The sequence below is a fragment of the Medicago truncatula genome, chromosome 5 (assembly GCF_003473485.1).
Source record: "Medicago truncatula cultivar Jemalong A17 chromosome 5, MtrunA17r5.0-ANR, whole genome shotgun sequence".
NCBI lineage: Eukaryota > Viridiplantae > Streptophyta > Magnoliopsida > Fabales > Fabaceae > Medicago > Medicago truncatula.
Genome location: NC_053046.1, coordinates 17,402,916 through 17,427,540, shown reverse-complemented (window position 1 = coordinate 17,427,540; position 24,625 = coordinate 17,402,916). Strand labels below are relative to the sequence as shown.

Below are 24,625 nucleotides of genomic sequence, written 5' to 3'. Positions count from 1 at the left end.
TCGTTTAGTTTTGTCAACAAAAAAAAATCAAACCAATTCGATCTATTTACATAGTCGAAAAATATTCTTTTCCCATTTTTTGAAGGATTGCACTTCCGTAACATTGTGGCGGGCTATGTCACATGACATAGCAAGTAAAATTGTGCCACATGTTGCTTCTTTTAAAAAAAAAATCAAATGAAATAAAAGAAAAGAAACAAAGCAGAACACGTTCCCTTGGTAGCACACTCCTCGTTCTTCTCAAAAACAAAACCCACCACCGTCAATCATTTGTTTTTCCTCCACCACCGGTTGTCACCGACAATCGCCACCGCCGTCGTCGACCTGCCATGAACCTGCCATCATAAGGTTTTTTTCTTTATCTATATTTTTTTAATGATTGAAATGCTCATATGAATGAGAACAAACCATAATAGAAATCAAAATTTCAATGAAAGCAAAGAATAGGAACACTTGATTAGGAACTAAACAAACCTTTTTGAACTAGTTTCAATTCATTGGGATTTGATTTTAGAAAATTTAGGGTTTTTATTTTAGGATGATACAGAACCCATTACAATGTTACATAAACTCTGTTTTTTTTTTTTTAATGGCTTGACTAACGTTGTTGTTGTGAAATAGAAAAAAGGATTGATTGATCCTTGAGAATCTGTCCTTATCATTCATTCTTTATTAATGTTTTGTATGCACTGTTTGATGATCACCATGTCAAGCTAGACCCTTAGTTCAATTCATACTTCAAAATACCATGTCATGATAATTTTAGTGTTTCTTTTTCTTATTGTTACATAAACTCTAATTCTTCTTTTTTTAATAGCTTGACTAATGTTGTTGTTTTTGTTGTTCCTTGGTAGTTTGATCAAACATGGTATCTACAAATGTTGATTGGAAGTCAGAGGTTGGAATGGGATTTGATAATATGGAAGAGGCTAAACAATTTTGGCTTGCTTATGGTTTACGTGTGGACTTCGGAATTAGAGTACGTTTTACAAACAAGAAGAAAGATGGTAGTGTAACATCATGTAGGTTGTTTTGTTGTAAGGAAGGGCTAAAGAATAAAGGGAACAAAAATGCATATGAAGGAAAATATGAGAGAACCGATATTAGAACAAATTTCCTTGCAAGAATTACACTTTCACGCTGTAAGAATGGAAAGTTGGTCATACATGAGTTTAAATATGAACATTACCATGACCTACAAAATCCAGAGACTACACACATGCTTCGATCACATAGAAAGATAACTGAAGTATAAGCATATGAAATTGATATGGCCAATGACTCTGGATTAAGACAGAAGTCCACATTTCAACTTATGAACACACATGCAGGGCATAGAGCTAATGTAGGATTTACAAAGAAGGATGTAAGAAACTACATCCTTGCAAAAAGAAAAAGAAGTATGGCGTATGGTGAGATTGGATGTCTTTCACAATATTTTCAACGACAATTGTTGGAGAATCCATCCTTCTTTCACATCTTTTTCATTATGAACTATCCTTACATATAAAAGTATCATGATACTGATTATCTCTTTGTTATTATCTCTTTGTTATTAGCTATGGGCCTAAAAAAAAATTAAATCTAATACCCACCCCCACTTAAATAAAAAATATATATAAAAAAAAAAATGTTACTTCTTTACACGTTTGAGGTTTTTCTAGACTTTAGTTCTCCTATCTGGATATAAATCTGGTACTAACAAACCACCCCCAATTTGTATAATCACTTAATCAGTCAATTTGAAAAGTTATTTCACTGAAAGAATCACAACAATCATTTCTTTTTCACATAAACCATTCGTTTTTCCCTTTCCCACAACGGATAAGTGACAAATCCAAACGAGGTCGTTGGTAAATTCTACCTCTCTTTCACTTAATTTTTTTGTATTTCGTTTCATGTTTAGAAGCTCTTCTGATTCTATTTTTTTAATAAAGCTTAACTACACAAAATAATTGCATTTTTATTTTATTGGGGGCCTATTATAAATAGAGAGTCGAGCCTCCTATTACATAGGGACGGCCCTGTTATTAACGTAGGCACCCTTTGACGATACAAATATTGGAGCATATTCTTACCTTGATTGACCGGTGATCTACATTGGAAGAAATGAAGTTTTTTTGTAATTTCATGTCGACATTAAACATGTTTTGGAGATACGCTAAAAAATATACCTTGATTTTGTATTTTGAACAAGTATTTTTTTATCTTCGATTATTATATACGGAGGAAAATTGTTATGTACTATTGGTTCCGATCTTGAATTATCTGACGTGTACTGCAATATGCGTTTATGCATTTATAGTATTGTGTTTTGGCATTTATGCATTTCAGCTACCACTTTTTTGCGATTTTAGTGTTGTGTTGCTGGTAATAGTTAAAGAAACTGCGTTTATGTGTTGCAGTGTTTCAGGTTTTTTTACTTGCGTTTCTGCATTAATGTGTTGCAGCGTTTCAGGTTTTTTTTACCTGCATTTATGCATTGCGGTTTTAGCATTTTTGTTTTGTTTATGGTACTGTAACTAATAAATTGTGTCATTTTTTCTATTTTAAGTTTATTTTTGAAAGGGCAAAGAAAATTTCATTAACTATAACAACAGTGAGATTACAACACAGTAGTGATATTACAGCATATAATGTTTGTTTATTTTTGAACAATACAGTAGTGAGATTAGAATATATCATCGTGATATTTGAACTATAACAGCAGTGTTTGCATTCTGCCAAAAACCTCACTTGAACTATAACAACTTCACTTGAAATATAACACCACAGCTTCACTTGAACTATAACAGCAGTGCTTGTAGCAATTGTCTAAGCCTCACTTGAGCACACTTGAGCTCAGGCTCCATGAAAATTCTATTATGCCTCAAGGAATTTCTCAAGCCAGCCTTACTTGGGTCAAATGATCCTTTCCCTGCCTTTTCAGCCAACACAAGATGATTATGATTCATAGATGCTCCAAGCAAAGTCCTCCAAATAACAGAGTTTGGTTTCAAAGGCATTTCCACCACCATGACTACAAGCCACCAAAACACCTATAAATAACACCCCATCAGGTTTCAAACCAGACTCTTTCATCACATCAAAAACTTTCAAAGCTTCCCCACTACGTCCATGAACAGCAAGCCCATTAATCAACGCAATCCACATAACTATATTTCTTTCCGGCATTTCATCAAACACCCTAAAAGAACGATCAATCGACCCACATCTCAGATATATAGCAGTACACAATGGAACAGTAATAACAATCCTCATCCTGACAATAAAAGAATGAACCCAAATACCCAATTCAATCACACCTATGCTGAACATAATAGCCCTATCAAGTGAATTTCAAACATTAGAATGACCCACTGCATCTGTTGGAAAACAGGAAGAGCTTCAGCTGGAAGATTGTTTTTAACAAGACAAGATATTGAAGCTGAGCAAGAAACAATACCTCTACGACGCATTTCATCAATCCATCAGTTCAAGAAAATCGACGGTGGCCTGTGCATAGATGATTACGGCGACGGAGGAAGAAGGCGGCGAATGATGGAGAAGTGAAGGCGGCCTGTGCACAAATTATTGTGGGTGGGTAGCACAGGGAGAAGTGAAGCAAGGGAGAAGTGAGGGAACGCCGAACGCGTTTTAAAGGAGAAGAAGATGTGCGCGTTCTGCTTCTGCTTTGTTTCTTTTCTTTTATTTCATTTGATTTTTTTTTTTTAAAAAAGAAGCAACATGTGGCACAATTTTACTGGCTATGCCATGTGACATAGCCCGCCACAATGTTACGTAAGTGCAATATGAACTTCTTGCGAAGTCTATTTAAGATTTTAAAATTTGTTAAATGAAGGGTTTTTGAATATTTTTACACCTGAATATGTTTACACCTTTCAAACATATAATCCAAAAGAGAACTGCTATATCCAGCAATGTTTTTCAAACCGGACCGGCCGGTTCAACCGGTTCATCCAGGAACCGGGTCCAATCCGGTTTGGTCTGATGTCTAAAGTCGTTAGCCCTAAAAACCGGATTAGAAACCGTTAGAACCGGAAAGAATCGGACAGAACAGGTAACGGTTTCATAAAACCGGTCGGCCTGGAAAAATGAAGTTCAAGCGAGTTTTTCTTTCTTTCTCAGTTTTCTTCAACTCCCTTTCACTTCAGATCTGAGTACACGAAGAAGAAAGAAGATGAGTAAGAACAAGGAAAAAGAATGGAACAATAAGTAAGAAGGAAAGGCTAATGTTGACGGCGGCTATGTGCAAGCTATTTGTTTTGGTAGAAATGTTAGCAAGCTTTTTTTTTAAGGAAGAAATGTTAGCAATAGGGCTGGACAAAAAAACTGAATCCGGCCCAATCCGTCTGGTCCGATAGGCCCGCGGTCAAGCGGGCGGATCAATTCGGGTTACGCGGGTCATTCGGGTTGGCTAAAACGGTTATGTGTAGATAATTTCGGCCGGTTTCGGATGGGTTAAATCAACCCATCGAAACCCATATCCGACCGAGAGAATAGGGATTGATATAAAACCCATTTTTTTTTCTCATTTCTCAACATCCCCTCTCTCTCTAAACATCAGCCGCTTCCACCTCTCTCTACCTAAATCATCTAACTACTCCCAATCTTCTCTCTTCCTCTCTTCATCGTCTTCCTCTATTCTCTCCTACTTAGATCAAGCTTCCTTCATCTTCCTATTTCCATCTTCAACACCTAAAAGTCATAAAAAAAATCTATCACAAATCTTCAACTTCCATAACTAGATACTGTATGAATAACTAGTATTCACCCCACACCATAAAAATTGATTTTGTTTTCCATAAAATTGCCTTCTCTTTACTACTGGAAAGTTGTCACAACATGGACATTGGAAGTGATGCAATGCTACAATCTAAAGTGTTTCTTCATCTTTCTTTTATTTTATTTTTTTTCTTTTCATTCTCAACCCAGATCTAAAGTTATGGTTGTGTAAAGCTTTTTTTGGATCAATTTTGTTTAATTTAAAACCGATACAATCCACCCGATTAACCGAGAAAACCGTCAAACCGAAACCGCTGAAACCGAAATGCTCATTTGGACGGAAACGGACTATGAGATTCAAACCGTCGGTTGAGTCAGTTCCGGATTTTGAGCTCGATTTCCGACCGAAACTGTTGGAACACTAGTGTATAATGAAAAAAACTTGGAGTATACTAGTGAGTTTGTGGAGCCTTTGGAATGTAAACACAAGGATGGAGAAACTAGTGTAAAGTGTGAATTGAAAATTTTATGTCCCACATCGGGTAGATCACACACTCTAGTAGAAATCCTCCTTATAAATTGAGAGCTCGGGAATAGTATTCTTCACTCCAAAACTGAGAATCGAATACTCTTCTCTGGTTTTCTCTCCTCTCTTCTCCCTCCCGCGGTTTGTGTTGACGAACCGTTCTTTCTTTCCTCCTTCTTTGGTTTATCGAGTGGTCTACGTACCATATTAGAGTGGTTTTTCGAAATTTTTTGAAAACCATATTGAGGTGTTATTCTCGAGCGATTTCTGGCAGTGCAGCCTTTAATCGTACAGTTAGAATCTGGGCTGTTTTATCCTGGAGACGGCGCGGTTGCTAGTCTACCTTGCACAACTTAGGTAGTGCCGCGAAACGTCTTAAAGAAAGCGACCTGGTCGTGACTCACCCCGGTAATGGTTTCAAAGCTCTGTCGTAATTTTCAAATTACAAAAACAACATTTTAAAGACGTTTCGAATACGATACGATGAGTTCTGAAAAAATTACCGCGGTTTCAGCTGATGACTTTAACAAACCGTTTCTGTTTACGGGTAGCCACTTCAAACGTTGGCAGCAAAAGATGTTGTTCTTCTTGACCACTAAAAAGGTTGCCTACGTTTTGAAGGAAGCTATGCCTGTAGCACCTACGAGTTCGACTCCTGCTGGAGCGAATAATAACGGTAAGGCAGCAGACCCTACTGCTGCTGAGAAAGCTGACCCAGATAAACAGCTAGCCATAGATATTGCTCTATGGAAGGAAAATGACTACCTCTGTAAGAATTATATTCTTAATAGACTCACAGACCCTCTGTATGATTATTATAGACTCTGTGATACTGCTAAACAATTATGGGAAGCACTTTAGAAGAAGTATGATACTGAAGAGGCTGGTTTTAAGAAATAAGCCGTAAGCCGCTATCTGAATTTCAAAATGAGTGATGATAAGTCTGTTGAGGCACAATCACATGAGCTGCAACAAATTGCTCACGAGATCATAGCTGAAGGGATGGCACTTCCCGAACAGTTCCAAATAGCTGTGATTATTGATAAGCTGCCTCCTGCCTGGAAGGACTTCAAGAGTCTTCTTAGACACAAAACTAAGGAGTTCTCTCTTTAAAGTCTGATCACTCACCTTCGTATTGAAGAAGAAGCGAGAAAGCAGGACCAGAATGAAGAGGTGTTTGTTGTTTCTAACAACAACACTAAAAAGAAATTTGTAGGTGCTGTTCTGAAGCCTGCTGGCAAACCATTTAAGAATCAGAACCGCCCTATGAATAAGAATTCCAACAGGAATAAGACTGGGAACAATCCAAGACCCCAGATTCAACAGCCACCAAAGAATGATGCTGCTCCACCTTTCAACTGTTACAATTGTGGGCAAGCAGGTCATATGGCACGCAAGTGCAGAAACAGAACCAACCGACCAGCACAGGCTCACATGGCTACTGCTGCTGCACCTGATGAGCCCTATGTGGCTATGATTACTGAGATAAATATGATTGCAGGTTCTGATGGCTGGTGGGTGGACATTGGTGCTTCTCGCCATGTCTGCTATGATAGAGATATGTTTAAAACATATACTGCTTGTGATGATCAGAAGGTGTTATTGGGAGACTCCCACTCCACTGATGTTGCTGGAATCGGAGATATAGAGCTGAAGTTCACCTCTGGAAAGACTCTGATACTAAAGGATGTGCTGCACACTCCTAAAATTATGAAGAATTTAGTTTCAGGTTTTCTTTTGAATAAGGCTGGGTTTACTCAAAGCATAGGGGCTGATTTGTACACCATCACTAAGAATGGTATTTTTGTTGGGAAAGGGTACGCCACTGATGGCATGTTTAAGTTGAACATTGATATGAATAAAATTTCTTCTTCTGCTTATATGTTGTGTGATTTTAATATTTGGCATTCTAGACTCTGTCACGTTAACAAAAGAATTATTTCAAATATGAGCGGTTTAGAATTAATTCCTAAAATATCTTTAAACGATTTTGAAAAATGTCAATTTTGTAGTCAAGCAAAAATAAATAAAGAATCACATAAATCAGTAACCAGAATAACTGAACCTTTTGAATTAATTCATTCTGATTTATGCGAATTAGATGGAAACTTGAATAGAAATGGAAAAAGATATTTCATCACTTTTATAGACGACTGCTCGGATTACACACATGTGTATTTAATGAGAAATAAAAATGAAGCGCTTGAAATATTTAAACAGTATGTAAAAGAAATTGAAAATCAATTCAATATTAGAATCAAGCGTTTTAGAAGTGACAGAGGTACTGAATATGGATCACATACATTCAATGAGTATTATAAAGAACTCGGAATTATTCATGAAACAACTGCTCCTTATTCTCCTGAAATGAACGGTAAAGCGGAAAGAAAAATAGAACGTTTACCGAGTTAGTAGTTGCAACAATGCTTAATTTCGGAGCAGCGCCTCATTGGTGGGGAGAAATTTTATTGACTGTTTGCTATGTGCTAAACAGAGTACCCAAAACAAAGAACAAAATTTCTCCATATGAAATTTTGAAGAAAAGACAACCAAACTTGTCTTATTTTAGAACATGGGGCTGCCTAGCCTATGTAAGGAAACCAGACCCCAAAAGAGTCAAACTAGCAAGTAGAGCCTATGAATGTGTATTCATTGGGTATGCCTTAAATAGTAAAGCTTATAGGTTTTACGACCTGAAATCTAAAACGATCATAGAATCAAATGATGCTGACTTCTATGAAAATAAATTTCCCTTTAAGTCAGGAGACAGTGGGGGTAATAGTGGGGGCACCGATAACTCAGTTCTTGATCAACCTTCTGAAATCATAACAAGCAATGAAAACATCGAAAGAGATGTTATAGAACCTCGTAGAGGTAAGAGAGCAAGAATTGCTAAAGAATATGGCCCCGAATATGTGGCATATACAATAGAGGAGGATCCATCAAGCATCAAGGAAGCTCTGTCTTCAATTGACGCTGATTTATGGCAAGAAGCTATAAATGATGAAATGGATTCTCTAATGTCCAACGAAACCTGACACCTAACTGACTTGCCTCCTGGATGCAAGACTATAGGTTGTAAATAGATCTTGAAAAAGAAACTAAAACCTGATGGGTCAATCGACAAATACAAGGCACGCCTTGTAGCCAAAGGTTTTAGACAAAGAGAAAATGTAGATTTCTTTGACACATATTCGCCTGTAACTAGAATCACGTCCATTAGGGTACTAATCTCTTTGGCAGCCATCCACAATTTGATAGTACACCAAATGGATGTAAAAACTGCTTTTTTAAACGGTGAATTAGAAGAAGAAATCTACATGGACCAACCTGAAGGTTTCGTAATCCATGGACAAGAGAACAAAGTTTGTAAGTTAGACAAATCTTTGTATGGTCTAAAACAAGCACCGAAACAATGGCATGAGAAATTCGACAATCTTATGATTGAGAATGAGTTTAAGGTGAATGAAAACGACAAGTGTATTTATTCCAAGTACGAAAATAACACTTGCACGATCATATGTCTATACGTAGACGACTTACTCATATTTGGTTCAAACCTTAATGCCATTAAAGATGTGAAATCATTGTTGTGCCACAACTTTGATATGAAAGACCTAGGAGAAGCAGATGTAATTCTTGGAATCAAGATTACTAGAACTGATAATGGAATTTCCTTGAATCAATCTCACTATGTTGAGAAGATCTTAAGGAAATATAATTACTTCGATTGTAAACCTGCGAGCACACCTTGTGACCCAAGTGTGAAGCTAATTAAGAACACTGGAGATAGTGTTAGACAGACTGAATATGCGAGCATCATTGGCAGTCTCAGATATGCCACTGATTGTACAGACCCGACATCGGCTATGCCGTAGGACTACTATGCAAGTTTACGAGCAGACCAAGCATGGAGCATTGGCAAGCTATCGAAAGAGTCATGAGATATTTGAAGAAAACCATGACTCTAGGACTGCATTATCAGAGATATCCTGCAGTGCTTGAAGGATACAGTGACGCAGATTGGAATACCTTATTAGATGATTCCAAAGCGACCAGTGGCTATATATTTAACATTGCTGGAGGAGCTGTTTCCTGGAAATCCAAGAAACAGACCATTCTGGCTCAGTCCACAATGGAATCTGAGATGATAGCACTAGTTGCTGCTAGTGAAGAAGCAAGTTGACTAAGATGCTTGCTATCTGAAATCCCTTTATGGGAGAGACTGTTACCAGCTGTGTTAATTCATTGTGATAGTACCGCGGCTATCGCAAAAATTGAGAATCGTTATTACAATGGTAAGAGACGACAGATAAGACGAATACACAACACGATAAGAGAATATCTTTCGAACGGAACGGTAAGAGTAGATTTCGTACGAACAAATGAAAACTTAGCTGATCCTTTGACGAAAGGACTAAACAGAGAGAAAGTCGCAAATACATCCAGTAGGATGGGACTAATGCCTATTGATCATAAGTGATGGAAACCCGACCTAAATGACTGGAGATCCCAAGAACTAGGTTCAATGGGTAATAACAAATCACAAGTGATAGAACATGCTATGAGAACGCATGATCCTGCAGTGACCGAAGGTTGAGATAATAGAAACTCTTAATGAGATCTATACTTCTTATGGAGTGAAGTACATAGCTACAGGAGTACTTCTAATAGACTCACCTATACGTATGTAGAACTGAGGCCGGTTCTTATGGAATTTCGAGGCAGAATTCCTAGAGCATTTGTTAAAACTGGGATAGACGTGCAAGGCCATTAACGCACGGGCTTTTTAGAAAACACCTAAGAAAAGGTTGTGTGTGGGTCCTATGTCTGAGATAGAGTTCAATGCTGTAAGCAACTCTTGTTAATCGAAATACTACTCACTATGCAAAGGTTCAAGTTGTTGGCGACACCTTTGTTTACTAGCAATCTTTAAGAAACGTTTAAAACGTAACTTTCGAAACCAATTTTGAATTCAAGTGGGGGATTGTTGGAACACTAGTGTATAATGGAAAAAAAACTTGGAATATACTAGTGAGTTTGTGGAGCCTTTGGAATGTAAACACAAGGATGGAAAAACTATTGTAAAGTGTGAATTGAAAATTTTATGTCCCACATCGGGTAGATCACACACTCTAGTAGAAATCCTCCTTATAAATTGAGAGCTCGGGAATAGTATTCTTCACTCCAAAACTGAGAATCGAATACTCTTCTCTGGTTTTCTCTCCTCTCTTCTCCCTCCCGCGGTTTGTGTTGACGAACCGTTCTTTCTTTCCTCCTTCTTTGGTTTATCGAGTGGTCTACGTACCATATTAGAGTGGTTTTTCGAAACTTTTCGAAAACCATATTGAGGTGTTATTCTCGAGGGATTTCTGGCAGTGCAGCCTTTAATCGTACAGTTAGAATCTGGGCTGTTTTATCCTGGAGACGACGCGGTTGCTAGTCTACCTTGCACAACTTAGGTAGTGCCGCGAAACGTCTTAAAGAAAACGACCTGGTCGTGACTCACCCCGGTAATAGTTTCAAAGCTCTGTCATAATTTTCAAATTACAAAAACAACATTCCAACCGATGTACAACCCTAGTTAGCAAGCTGACAAGTGAAACAAGTCATTTAGGATTAATAATTTGATTTTGGCTTGGGCCGTGAAAGACAATCAAGTGGGCTACTATCCTTACAAATAGTTTTCATCAAAATATAAAAACTATACTATTACTTTTCCCACCCTATACCTTTCCTCGTGCTCCCTATTTTTCTTCCAATTTTATCCCTGATCTAGATTTCGTTTTCCATATTGCATTTAGAATTTTGCAGATGTTTCTGGATTTGACAATCCAGATTAGTGTTTTTCCAGAACTTTTACAATTTTAAGCTTTGCAATTCATAAGATAAAATGCGAATAAGGTAAAATATAGAATTAAAAAGACACAAACATAAAAACAACTCATTTTATTAATATATGAACAATACATTACAATAATTTTCAAGCTTTTTAAACTTATTATATAAGATCATAAATCTATTTCTAATCTCCTAAGAGCCTAACCAGAGGTATGTGATAGGACATACCAGTAGTTTGCTTATTAGAGAAAAACCGAAGGAGGAGGGAAGAGGAGGACGAGATGAAGAAAACAATACCCCTAAGGGAGGTGGGAGCGTGAACGAGCTTTAGAAATATGTAGGAACTATATTGTTGAAAATCTCCTTCCCCTACCAAACATACGCCTGGTGTTATAATCTGAATTGTACTATTCAAAAAGAGGTATATCAAAGATAAAATCCACAAGCACAATAAAACAGTTGCAATATCCCAAATTCCAGCTATTGTAGTGATGACTGATAAGAGTGCATATTGAGAAAACATAGAACTAGATGGGTGGCAGCCACAATTTTCTTAGGTTGAGAATGGAGACCTAGAAGGGAAGAGAGAAGCTTCTTGTTGAGTTGCAATATCCCGCCCAAGTTACTTCAGAGTATTGATATTTTAGATTTTTAATCTTTGTTTTGTCTTTTAATATGTGTAGTTCCGAAGTTTAAAGAGTAAAAAAACAACTCTATATTCGAACCCCAACCGGGCCGGCCAACGACATTTAATTTAGGATAATTGCTCCTCTCCCATTTATTTTTATTCATTTCTATCAATCATAAGTTCACGTAAATGTATTTTTCAGCCTCTTAATTCAGCTGTTAGCACGCAATTCACGTTTTTGGTCACAATGGGATTCATCGTGGCATCTAGTTGTTGTTTCCAACAAGAAACAAAGTTACGTGGAGCCGTTCCATGATCGGTGACTGGTGACCACGACCCTTCTTATGTTTTAATGCTTGGTCAAAATTTGCAATCTTACAAACCCATATTCTTCTTTTCCTTTCAATTTCCAAACCCAAACTCAATACTACAACGTTGTTAGTATTTGTTTGTATTTGAGAGCAACTAGTTGATTGTGGGAGTTTATAACCTAAATATTTGTCCTTATAAGTAATTTGGGATTCGAACTCCGATCATGCATAAATTATGCAATGTTCTTATCCCAATATGTTATAAGGAGTTGATCATTTATATTTTATTACATATTATTATATATATGGTACATTTGTTTTTCTTAAAAATAAATGATTGGATACTACAACTCAAATTGTACCATGTTCGATTTAAGAACCTGTAATGTGATTGGATAAAAAAAAGAAAACGACTAGACAAAAAATTAGGATTCTTATATATCACTAAACTATGACATAACTTTTCATCTTAATAAATTATCAAAAAGAAAAAAACAAGTTATCTAAAATATTAAAAAAATATTTGTTTTCCTGCTTATTGATTTTGTGTGACATCACTTTAATTTATTTCGATTCATCATATTCTTAGAGAAGAATTCTTATGCCGATATTCTTACTAAAATTGGAAGCTAAGAGTTCATATTATTTTGCTACTTTCAATGAACCTCTTCTTTGTTTAACATCTTTTTTACTAGGCAATGTCTTAGCCATGTTATTTTCAAGGATTTAGTTTATTTTTTGTTTTTTTTTTAAAAGATCCAAAATTATACTTAAAAAAACTTACAAAGAGAAAAAAATATAATTTAGAAAAGAAAAAATAATATAGTTCTTCTTATAAAAATAAACAAATAAAAAAAAACTATAGTCGTTGTATAAATTGATAATTTAATTTAATACAACACCCACCACCTTGACACTCGTGTCATTCATAAAGAGAAAAACAAGAAGAAACAGAAGAGGAAGAGGAAGAGGAAGATGAACGTGGATCTGGAATCCTTGGCAGAAGCCACTTCTGGAGCCATAGGATCATTGCTTAGCACAACAATTCTCTACCCTCTTGATACTTGCAAGACTAAGTATCAAGCTGAGGCACGTTCTAAGGGTAACAGAAAGTACAAGTATGTTTAACAACCCTTTGATTATTCATTTTATGATTTCTTGCTTTTGATCCTGTTACCCTTTGTTGTAAAGATCATGTTTTTGTTCTTGATTTTGTGTTTGATCGTTTTTTTGTTTTTTGGGTGGTTTCCTTGTTATTATCGATTGTTGAGTTGTTTTGATTGGTGGGTTTTTTATCATTTTGATTTTGATGGTGTAAAAATTGTGTTTTTTTGTTCTTGATGGAAAAAAATGTGTTGTTTGAATTGTGCTATTTTGTTCTTTGTCGTGGTGGGAAAGGACTCTTGTTTCCTCTGTTTAAGAATGTTTTCTTTATGTATCTCAAAATAAATGAGAATTCCTTTTGAATTGAGTAATTGAATTGTAGTTCTTAATTTTGCATAATTGTCATGCTTTACAAGTTTCAAATATTTGCTTTGTAGCATAAGTTTCTCTGTTTTTTATGTCAATTATCCAAGGAGTATGTAGTTTGAGCTGTATTGTCAATTTGCGTGGGCTATTCCATACATAATTTTGCTCTGGCTTTAAATAGACCCCCCAATAGTGGACGGTGGGATTGGTCCTCCGTACTGGTTTGTTTGTCCTTCGACCAGATACCAAGTTTTTTTAAAAAATACTAATATATTACTTTGAAATATATGCTTTGTTGTGTTCGAAAAGTTTTTTTTGGGGACGTTTGTCTGATTTGTCAAGCACGTGTTGTATGAGTGTCGCACAGGTGTTCGACACCGGCACCTATTGGACTAAGAGTCATGGCTAATTGTAGAAGTGTAATAGTGTATTGGTGTGGACATTGAAAGGTGGAATGCTGTTAGCTTTGGTTTATATTATACTACTTCTAGTTTTTTCAATCAAATCATTCAATGAAAGTTGAATTGCATTTCTTAACACTTAAATAAAAGAAAGAAACCTTTTACAATGTCACATGATCACTAGCATTAGATTTATTGGAAAGATTTGGAGAACTAGAGGTCCATGGTTCGAGTGAAGTTTTTTTTAATTTATACTTAAAAATAAGTTGGATCAAAGCTTGTGGAATGTGCCAACACGTCAAGTTGGATATAATCAATACATTTAACCATTCAATTGAGGAAACTGGAAGCAGAGGAACCAAATTGAGGAAAATTATATCTTATGAGGAACAATTGAATGGCTTAGGTTTCTTAATTATTGATTTTTCTTTTGATGATTTGTTAAATTTTAATGTTTGTTTGATTAAGTTAAAAATGGGAATGAAGTGTGATGCATTCAAATTTTACAAATGATAAGTATGTTCCCCGTGTGGTTCTGCCAAATTGCATAGAAAATACAGTTCTGTAGTTGTCAGAATTTGATTGGCTTAGGTTGATTGATCTTACTTCAACAAAATTAGCCACCACAATGCATCTCTTGCTGTGTTGTCAAATAGCGGCGCTATAGCATAAGGAATCTTGAACAAATAACTATTGTTCTGCAATACGCTGTTTAGTACAAAGTGCTGTCAAATAGTGACGCTATAGCATTGTAGCATAGCAGAATTTGAACTACTATTTTCCAATATCCTCGATAGACATCACCAAGCTCTTTGGTTTATGTACTTAATTACATTGTACTTGTTTTACCTTTGCAGGAATCTCTCTGATGTGTTATGGGAGGCAATATCTAACCGTCAGATTCTTTCCCTTTACCAGGGACTTGGAACAAAAAATCTTCAATCCTTCTTTTCACAATTTGTCTACTTTTATGGTTATAGTTACTTTAAAAGACTGTATCTAGAAAAAAGTGGATATAAGTCCATTGGAACAAGAGCAAATTTGTTAATTGCTGCTGCTGCTGGGGCTGTCACTGCCATCACAACTCAGGTGAGGTAGCATTACCTTTTTTTTTTTGTTTATAAAAGAGGTAGCATTACCTATTTGTAGTTTTAGTTTTAGGCGTGCATTTAAAATATATCTTCTACGATGTTTTGACCATATCTAATAATCGTTATAAATTGGCATTGTTGTTCTGGATAGCTCAAAATTGTGATCTAAATCTTATGGTTATGCTTTATGGTATGCTTATTTTGTTGGTATTTCACTGTTGGAATGTTGAACCTCTTCCAACATTACGTTTGTCTGAGTGGAGTTGATCTCGGATCACTTAAGCAAGGTCTCGGGTCCGAACCTTGTGGATGGAAAAAACGTTGTTGGGAGGGGAAATGCCACTATAAAGGTGGCCAGTCAGGTTCCCCGATGGAGGTGAATATTTCGCACCAATAACCATACATGATGTTTCACAAGTAGATATAATAAATCATGGTTGCAATTATCTGTTACTATCTACGAACATATTATTTTAAATTTGGTCTTTGTTATCTTGTGTATGAAAGATAATGTAATTTAATGAAATTATGTAATTTTAATACAAGAGTATCTTATTGATGACTGTGTAGCCCCTGGATACAGCCTCTTCAAGGATGCAGACAAGTCCCTTTGGAAAGGCTAAAGGGCTACTGAGAACCCTTACAGAAGGCACATGGAGTGATGCATTTGATGGCCTTAGCATTTCCTTGATGCTCACCTCTAACCCTGCAATTCAGGTAGCTCAAGCTAGTTTGTCTCAACTGGAACGGTCATTTGTTATTTCTTTTAAGTTGCATTTTATTTAAAAGGCTTTTTTCAAGACCAATATAGCTTATCTTTGAAATATCATGTGCTACAGTATACAGTGTTTGATCAGCTGAAAAACCGAGTACTGACAAACAATCAAACCATAGCTGAGAAAGGAGTATCTCCAGCATCGCTGTCTGCGTTTATGGCCTTTCTTTTAGGTGCAGTTTCAAAGAGTATTGCTACCTGTCTAACATATCCTGCTATCAGGTATATAATTATTCCTTCCAACTTGTTTTGATCTGCGAACTTAGTTTCTACTGCACTACTGATATCTTTTTCTTTTTTATCTTCGTATAGGTGCAAAGTCATAATTCAAGCTGAAGACACGGATGAAGAATCTTCCAAAAAACTGATAAAATCACCGAAAACTGTGTCCAGTGTTGTCATCGGAATATGGAAACAGGAGGGCTTATTGGGCTATTTTAAAGGATTGCATGCTCAGATATTGAAAACTGTTTTGAGCTCAGCATTGCTCTTGATGATCAAGGAAAAGATCTCAGCCACTACTTGGGTCCTTATACTTGCAATTAAAAGGTATCTATTACTCCCAAAGGGTAGGGTTAAAAACGTGTAATATAGTCGTTATTGGAGGAAGAAGCTTCGATGCAATGTGTGCATTTTGACAAATACATCCATTTCGTTTGAGCTGAGACGGAGTTCTTTTTCTGGCTTCTCTTTGGTCCTATGCCCTTCGCTTGTTGATGTAGAACAACTAGTCCAAGAATTTACGCAAATGCGCAATAGACCATAGCAAGGCTGAAAGTCTTAATAAAATGCATTCGAGTTTTGATTTGTTATATTTCATATAATAAATAATAATGTTACGTCTTAGTTTTTGTTTATAGTTGATTTTTTGGTATGTTGTGGAAGTCCTACATCAGAAGGATATAAGTTAAGAATAGTTTAGGTGCTTCATAAATAAAATAAGCACCCTCTTCATGTAGTAACTTCAGTTTCAGGTTAATAAAGTTTGTTATTTTTCTTATTTTCTGGTTGATATTTTTAGAACATTTAATTTTGTGTCTTCTACCCTTCTATTCAAGTGAGTTTCTCTTCTAGGGGTCTGTTTGAATCGGACTTATTTGAGCTTATCTAATGACTTAAGTACTTTTGAGATTGTTTTGAAGAGCTTATGAAGATAGCTCGTGACATGTTCATAAGCTGCGTAAGATAACTTGTGGAAACAGCTTATAGCTTATATATAAACCATGTTGATTTATTTTATCTTTTGTTACATAAATAACTTATACCTAAGCACTTATGATGTGATCCTGGATTACAGAACCAACAATTAGAAGAAAATAGATTTACAATGAAAGCAAACAACAATAGAATGGCATTCTATCCTATTGTCCAAGTGCTAAGCTCCTCTCTGCCTCTAACAAATAGAATGATCCCAGTTGATACCTTTCTGTCTCTATCCAACCTCCTTTTAGCAAAATCCACTGACACAATTCATTTCCAACTTCTTTCCTCTCATTTTGTCCCTCTAAATTTCTCTAAACATAAACTCTCGATACTATTGGCCTAGACAACTTATGTGTTAAATGTGAGTTAACTTTCTCATCCCAGGTCCTATCAACTTATAGTTATATGATAAATGTTCATGCTATCAACGTTTAATTAAGTTGTTTGTCGAAACAGAGTCAAGATACAGAAAAGGGTTAACAAGATATTTTTGTACTATTGAGTTGTTTCAGAAAATTTTATGCACAATCAGTAGGATAACTTCTCTTGATCAGAGAGGATCGTAGGGAATGGCGTTGTTACTAACATCTCCATTTCTGCCGAGTTATCTGTATAACTTATAAGTTTGTGTTCAGTTTATTAAGATAAGTTTCTGAAGAAAAAAAAATTATGTGCAAAAGTTGATTTTTTTAGTTTATAAGAGAATCTTATAGTTAGAATAATACTCATAATTATTACAATATCATTTCAACTTTTTCTTTACTACAAGTTCTTGTGGAAATATTTATCAAAATTGGTTCATTCTCTCTAATTGATCACCTTTTTTATTTGATTTTTCATTGCAATGTGCTGAAGAAAAACTAACAAACTGTACTAATCAACTGCTTTATTTTCTTCAAGTAAATGGTTAACCGGTAATTCCATGTTTTTATCAACTTCTGTTAGTTTTGAATTCTATTTTCTGCATGCCAAAACAAGGAAACAGGCTCCTTCCATGATTTGTGTTGCATAGGAACCGATCTCGACTGTCCGATCTAAATCCATGCTAGAGATTATTTAAAATTCATTTTGTAAATGTGTAATATAAACCGCCTGATCTCAAATCAATAGCCGATATTGTTTTAGTGCATTTAATTGTGTGTTTCTCTTACAACAGGGAATCTGGATTCATAAAAATAAACCATGATCCATGATTACGTAGGATATGAAGGTGTTGTGAATAGTTTTGTTGAAGTTTACAAGTTATCTCAGTTGCATTTAGCATTTGAAAAAAAGTTTATGGCAAATTCAGTAGCATAACCTATCTAGATCAGAGGGAATGGCGCGGTTATTAAACATCCCGATTTTTTCATACATATTTTTGAAGCTTATGTTTTTTTTTTTTGTATAATGACAAAAAAAAAAAAAAAAAAAAAAAGAAACCTACCCAGGGCATAAAGCTTGTACAGTCTAGCTCTGATGCGGAATGAGTCACTTTAGTCCGTGAATGAGAAATGAGTAGTCATTTTAGTCCCTGAATGCAGAGAAATTGCAAAATAGTCCCTGAATGTAGACTTTGTTGGTCAATTTCAGGGACTAAAGTGACCGACGGAGTCTACATTCAGGGACTAAATTAACTAACAGAATCTGCATTCAAGGACTAAATTGACTAACAGAGACTACATTCACGGACTATTTTGCAATTTATCACATTCATGGACTAAAATGACTAATCTTCGATATATTTTTCATACATATTTATTCGTTTGAAGACTTCCGAACAATTTTTGTGAGATGGAATTGGTATTTACAAAATTAGAAGGCAAATGTCAAGGGAATCACAAGTTTCATGAACCACTAATTAAAATAATAATACCCCTATTAATCATAATAATAGAATATTTTTCGTCTCTGCAAAGTGGTTAAGCTTGAACGAAAAAATTGGGGGTGATAAGACGAAGATAAAAAGTTTAAGTTGCACATTTACTAAAGGAAAATTTAAAAAAGGGTTAATTGTTGAAGTCTCTCTAACATACGTGAAATCAAATATTCTCTAAAATAAAAGCACAAATTTTACCACTATAATTTAAGATTTTTCCTATTTAGGTTCTCCAACAACCCAATCACACATGAGGTGTGCTGACCTGGTAGAGAATCTTGTCACAAAAAATCTTCTCAGAAAAATTTCTCACAATTTTTTTTCTAACATGAATTGAAAACTTGAGGTTGAATTTGTTAATGATGTTTTGCAGTCATGCTTAGGATGTTAAAATAAGGTCTCTCCAACATAAAATAAGAATTTTCCGACAATGAAAGAATGAATTATGAATTTTTAAATCGTCAACAATAAAAAATCAAAACAATGGAAACCATAATCTAGAAATCAATTTTTTAGATGATTCTTTCCGTAGTGCTCTATAAAACTAGAGTGAAATGATTTGAAATGTTTCATAAAATTTTGAAGACATTTCAATTCATTTTGATTTTTCGAACAAAACATGCAAATTTCGTTGAGTAAGCATATATTCATTGATCAAATTTCATTATAAAACCTATACGATAAAATTTTGCTGCTTTTAAAAGACGGACAAATTAATCATGAATTTTTGTTCCACATAATTATGATTTTTATAAAAAAAAATACAACACAAGATAATATTACCAACTACTTTATCAAAATTGACCAATCCTTAGTCCCAATAAAAAACAAAATTTTCTTTTTGTTGATATGTAAAAAGTAAACAATTTAAGTCCTTCTAAAAAACAAGTCATCGTGACATTTAATTTTTTTTTTAATTGATTATCAACTTGTTTGAATCAGTTAACAAAGATAATCATTTTAAAAATCTACTGAACCTTGATAAACGCATGTTGTAATAATTAAAGAAAAAATAAAAACAAAATTAATGTAACAATGATTTTTATTTAAAAAATTAATTTTGAATATTAGATAAATTACACACATTTGATTTTGTGCAATTCTCATGAATTAAACACGACTCTTATAGTCATTCATTACAATTGCAAAATATACATATCACCATCATGTTTCATATATTACGGGTGATTCTTGGAGTCATGCATTTCAATCATGAGCAACACCATCAACCACTTGCCTAACCACCAATATATCTTCCAAAAAATATACATCATCCTCATTCTTCAACGATCAAATATGGCCATTTGAATCATGTATTTCACATGAAAAAAAGTATATATATGTTAGAAATATAAAATAATTTTAAATTTCAAACTTTGTTATATCTATGTATTATGTATCTATTACTAATCGAATAACTGATTCATATTTTATAAACAATCACATAAAAATTTATAATGTGTTGTTATTTTATGGAATAATTACAAATTACATCATTTACCATATCGAAATTAGATGAGGAACATCCACAACATTTATTATGCACTTGATCTCTTGTTAGTTTTTTTCTTCTATTCTTTTGTATTTTCTTATTTTTCTTTCTTGTTTTTGTACAAATACGTAAATAAAAAATACTTTTGCAAATACACAATAAAAAATTGTTACCCCCATAATTATTAACGTATATTATTATAAAAATTAGTCATGTATATTATGTATTACTAAAAGATGTTGGTTTCCGCAATGTTTGGAGTCGTGAAAGGTCTCCTATCCAAACCACACTTAGGGCCACCATTATACAAATAAAAAGCAACTCTAATTTAGACTCCACCAATATGCATCACATATCATGTAACATCCCAAATTTTGATCTAAGATATTACTTAAAAAACTTTATTTGTTTAAAAAAAAGGACTAAATTTAAAAATAAAAAAAATAAAAAAAGCTTTACTAACGTTAATTGATTCTATTATAGAAAATTACTTATAAGTTAATAATATTTTATAATAAAAGTTAAATAATTTCTTGAGCAAAAGAATTTCTAATTCAAGAATTTTTAAAAGTTAAAGAATTTCTAATCAAGAAAAGAGTTGTATTTCTTGCACTCATATTCTTATAAGAATAATAACAAATAAACAATTACGGGAGTTCTCCAACATAAAAAAAATCTACTTTTGTAGTTCTAAGCGAATTGAAATTACCCATTTTTGTTTTTAGATATTCTTCTAACACACATCATACTTCATATTTTATCTTCAACAACAATATTTATTTAATGCTCAATTTCCTTATCTAAATTGAATCATATCAGACATAAGGTAAATTTAATAAAATAAATAATAGAATCTTTTTTAGATTGATGTTCACATTGAATACACAAAACAACTTAGTATGTCAAATCTAAATTATAGAAAACATGGATCAAATAGCTGCATTCACTATAGTTACTTAAACATGCAATATTAAAAGACAACATGACTAAAGTTGAAAGAAAGATGGATAATGTAATTGATTTTCCTCCAACAAAGCTTCTAAGGTATATTGCAATTGAACATCTCAAGATAATCCCATAACTGATTATGTCTGAAATCAAACATGACTTTTATCTTCATAAAAAAAAACATCAAAGCTTCATCCCACTTATTTCACAAATGTGTCACAACGTTGCTGAGAGATATCTTTTAAATAAGAGATCTTAAAAACATATGAAGTTAAATAAAAATTGATTATTTAGGAGAAGATAATGTAGTCATTTCCTACTTAAATAGAAGGATAAAAAAGTCATTTCCATCACTAATTTTAATTGTATAATTGTGTAAGTTGATGTAAACAAACACCTTGATTGAATCGGAAAAATTGCATATTTCATAATATCTCTTTTGCTCTCATGTACTCTTTTCCACGAGTTTTTTTTATCGAAAATCTTATTAATCTTGAAATTACATGCAATTCTATTTCTAACTTCAACAAATGCCACCTATTTAAAGATATGAGTTGAACTAAAATAGAAAAATTACAAATTCTCTCTTCTTGTCCATCTCTTGGTTGAAGCGAACCTCTCCCCTTAACCAAATATTCACTTGATATTTCCTTTCCCAAATATTAAACCTTTCATGTAATCACCATGTCATTCCATCTCAATTGAAGCATAAAGAATCAAGGTAAGCTCAATTTTTCCTCGTTTTTTTCCCTCTCTAGCCGAACCAAAACCCTTACTTTATTTTTTTACCAAATTCCATTTCTATCATTTGGTTGAATTGTGTTGTTGATCTATGTACTGAAGTTAATTGTTTTAGTTAATTGGAATCAAAATTTAAGGATCAGTATAGGACAAGAAGCTTTAAAAAAGACAGAAAAGTTTGGATTTGGTGTGAAGAGGACTTCCCTACTAAAGAAGACCTCTAACTAATACTAAAACCTTGAGGAGAAGCACACTCCAGATACCACTAGGTCAACCTAAGTGGGTTTAGATTGGAAATTCTTGTTAAATAATTATACGATACATCATATATTTATCATTTATAAAAGTGTGTATGTTTTCGGGTGTATGATCGTATTTGACAACATGAAATGGTAAATTCTCAAATTTAAGTTTGACTTGGGATATTTAGGATTTGAGTTGTATGTAGTGCAAGCGTGAACTCTTAGAATGTGTTTGGACGAGGTAATATTATGAGAAAATTTAATGTTTGGAGGAAATTCAAATATATCTAGATGAATTCCATTGTTTGGATGATAATTTGGAGAATTTTCAAAATGATGGAAATTTATAAAGTATTTTTTTAAAGTTAAATTTAAAGAATTTCAAATGACACCGAAAAGCTAAGAATTTCAAATATCTTCATTCTTATAATTTATTAAATTTTTAATTTTGGTCCTCAAATTTTCCAGAATTTTAAAATTAACCCAATAAATTTCCAAAAATTGCAAATTGACCCATATTTTTTTGGAAATTACAAATTAACCCCTCAATTTTTTTGAAATTTTCACATCAACTCCTAATTTCAATTTTCAAATTTGGCCTAAAAAATTAAAATTTATTAAAGTTGTCCAAAAATGATAACAATGAAATTTTTTATTACTCCAGCCAAACAAAAATATTTAGAAATGAAGACAATGTAATTTAATAATTTGAATTGCTTATATTCTAAAATTTTTTAAAATTTTCTAATTACCTCATCCAAACACACTTGAATGAGGTGATGTTTTGAGGGAATTCAAATAATTTGAGGTGAATTCCATTGTTTGGATGATAATTTGAAGAATTTTCAAAATGATGAAAATTTAAGAAGTATTTTGTAGTTGGAATTCAACTCAATGATCTAAAATTTAAGAAGTATTTTCATAGTTGGACTGATCTAAATGATCTTATTCATTTACCTACAAGGGGTGCAACATTCACCTGAGACAATGGAAGATCTAACAAATGTCATACTAAAAGAAGATTAAACATATCAATAGCTTACCTAAAAGATGATTGATATATATGCTCATTTATTTCATGCTTTACCCAAACCAAAACTAGACCTGATCACTACCCTTTACTATTCGACTTTAAGACTAATATCCACACATTTGCTTCTTCTTTCAAGTTTTTAAAGATGTGGACTCTCCAGAAAGACCGCAAACAGCTCATCTCAAATTGTTGGAATGTTAATATTAGAGGAACTTGTTTTCTACTAACTTTGTTATGCATGATTTCTTGCTTGCGGAGGAAGTCATCCCAACCCTTATTGAAGATCATACTAACAATCTGCTCACTATGGTTTCTTCTAGTGAAGAAGAGATCAAGGTTGTAGTGTTTAGCTTGAATAGTGATGGATCCCCTGACCCTGATGGATTTGGTGCCTGCTTCTTTCATACCTATTGGGAGATTGTTCAAAAAGAGGTCATTGATGTTGTGCTTAAATTCTTTCATACTAGCTGGTTACTTCCAAACTACAATGCCAATTCTCTTATTTTGATTCCAATTTGGATATTGTTGAACAGTATAAACCCATAGCCCTTTCCAACTTTAAATTCAAAATCATTTCTAAGGTTCTTACTGAAGGACTTGCAAACATTTCACCTAACATCATATACGTGGTCACAGGGCTGGACCTTGGGGTGTGCAAGGAGCTCAACGGAATCGGACCTCCCCAAAGTATGTGTTTTGTTGTTATTAATGTAGTAGAATCAAATGTTTTGTAAAAAGAAAGAAAATGCATATGATCTTATGAACTCATCTTATTGTTATATAGAAAATATGCTTTGGTTGACTTGATGGTTTTTGGTCTTCTTGATGTTATCTTAATCTTAGTTTTTATTCATTTTTTTTAGCTTAGCCTACAAGTTTATTTCACAACACGCGTATAGGCATATGTATATGGTCGGCAGTGGTACTTACTTGGTAATTACAGTTAGTTCTAACAGTCTAATGAATATTTCTTTAAGAAATATTAGCAAGCAAAAAAATTCAAAATGTGAACCTGACGTGAATCGAACACGCAACCTTCTGATCTGGAGTCAGACGCGCTACCATTGCGCCACAGATCCACTTGTTATAACAATCTATACTCAACTAACATAATCTCCATTCTCTGGAAAAAATTACAAACCAAACAACTACGGCAACTAGAAATTTTACCTGCAGCTTCCGATGATCAATGTAATTGTTCTTGACTCTGATTTCCTCATATAAACAAATAACCTTTTTACAAAACCGGGGCGCTGGCGCCTGACAGTAGTGGTGTTGCGTCGCGGCGTCGACGTCGACGGAAGTTACCGAAGTGAAGCTCTCTCCGTTGTTCAACTGAA

The 24,625-nt window shown here is 34.0% G+C and overlaps 2 protein-coding genes and 1 non-coding gene across 3 annotated transcripts; 1 reads left to right on the top strand and 2 right to left on the bottom strand.

Annotated features, from left to right (window-relative positions):
• Positions 1–2,786: 2,786 nt before the first annotated feature.
• LOC11416057 (pentatricopeptide repeat-containing protein At1g09410, mitochondrial) lies at positions 2,787–3,458 on the bottom strand. The gene is made up of 3 exons (XM_024784776.1): positions 3,346–3,458; positions 3,069–3,262; positions 2,787–3,019 (listed from the first exon to the last, which is right to left on the bottom strand). The coding sequence occupies exons 1-3, from the start codon at positions 3,456–3,458 to the stop codon at positions 2,787–2,789; spliced, it is 540 nt and encodes a 179-aa protein (XP_024640544.1).
• Positions 3,459–12,947: 9,489 nt separating this feature from the next.
• Positions 12,948–16,768, top strand: LOC11420513 (peroxisomal adenine nucleotide carrier 1). The gene is made up of 5 exons (XM_003613651.4): positions 12,948–13,149; positions 14,760–14,991; positions 15,564–15,710; positions 15,833–15,990; positions 16,081–16,768. The coding sequence occupies exons 1-5, from the start codon at positions 13,007–13,009 to the stop codon at positions 16,355–16,357; spliced, it is 957 nt and encodes a 318-aa protein (XP_003613699.1). The 5' UTR covers positions 12,948–13,006; the 3' UTR covers positions 16,358–16,768.
• Positions 16,769–24,292: 7,524 nt separating this feature from the next.
• TRNAW-CCA (transfer RNA tryptophan (anticodon CCA)) lies at positions 24,293–24,364 on the bottom strand. Its single transcript has one exon. It is a non-coding gene; the product is annotated as a tRNA-Trp (tRNA).
• Between the last annotated feature and the right edge of the window lie 261 nt (positions 24,365–24,625).

Bases quoted from the DNA above. Each gene is read 5' to 3' on its own strand.
- LOC11420513 (XM_003613651.4), top strand. From the start codon at position 13,007: ATGAACGTGGATCTGGAATCCTTGGCAGAAGCCACTTCTGGAGCCATA. The intron at 14,992-15,563 runs GTGAGGTAGCAT...ATGACTGTGTAG, and splicing joins TCACTGCCATCACAACTCAG to CCCCTGGATACAGCCTCTTC. The intron at 15,991-16,080 runs GTATATAATTAT...ATCTTCGTATAG, and splicing joins CTAACATATCCTGCTATCAG to GTGCAAAGTCATAATTCAAG.
- LOC11416057 (XM_024784776.1), bottom strand. From the start codon at position 3,458: ATGCGTCGTAGAGGTATTGTTTCTTGCTCAGCTTCAATATCTTGTCTT. The intron at 3,263-3,345 runs GTTTGAAATTCA...TTTTATTGTCAG, and splicing joins ATGCAGTGGGTCATTCTAAT to GATGAGGATTGTTATTACTG. The intron at 3,020-3,068 runs GTTTGAAACCTG...GGTGGCTTGTAG, and splicing joins TGATGTGATGAAAGAGTCTG to TCATGGTGGTGGAAATGCCT.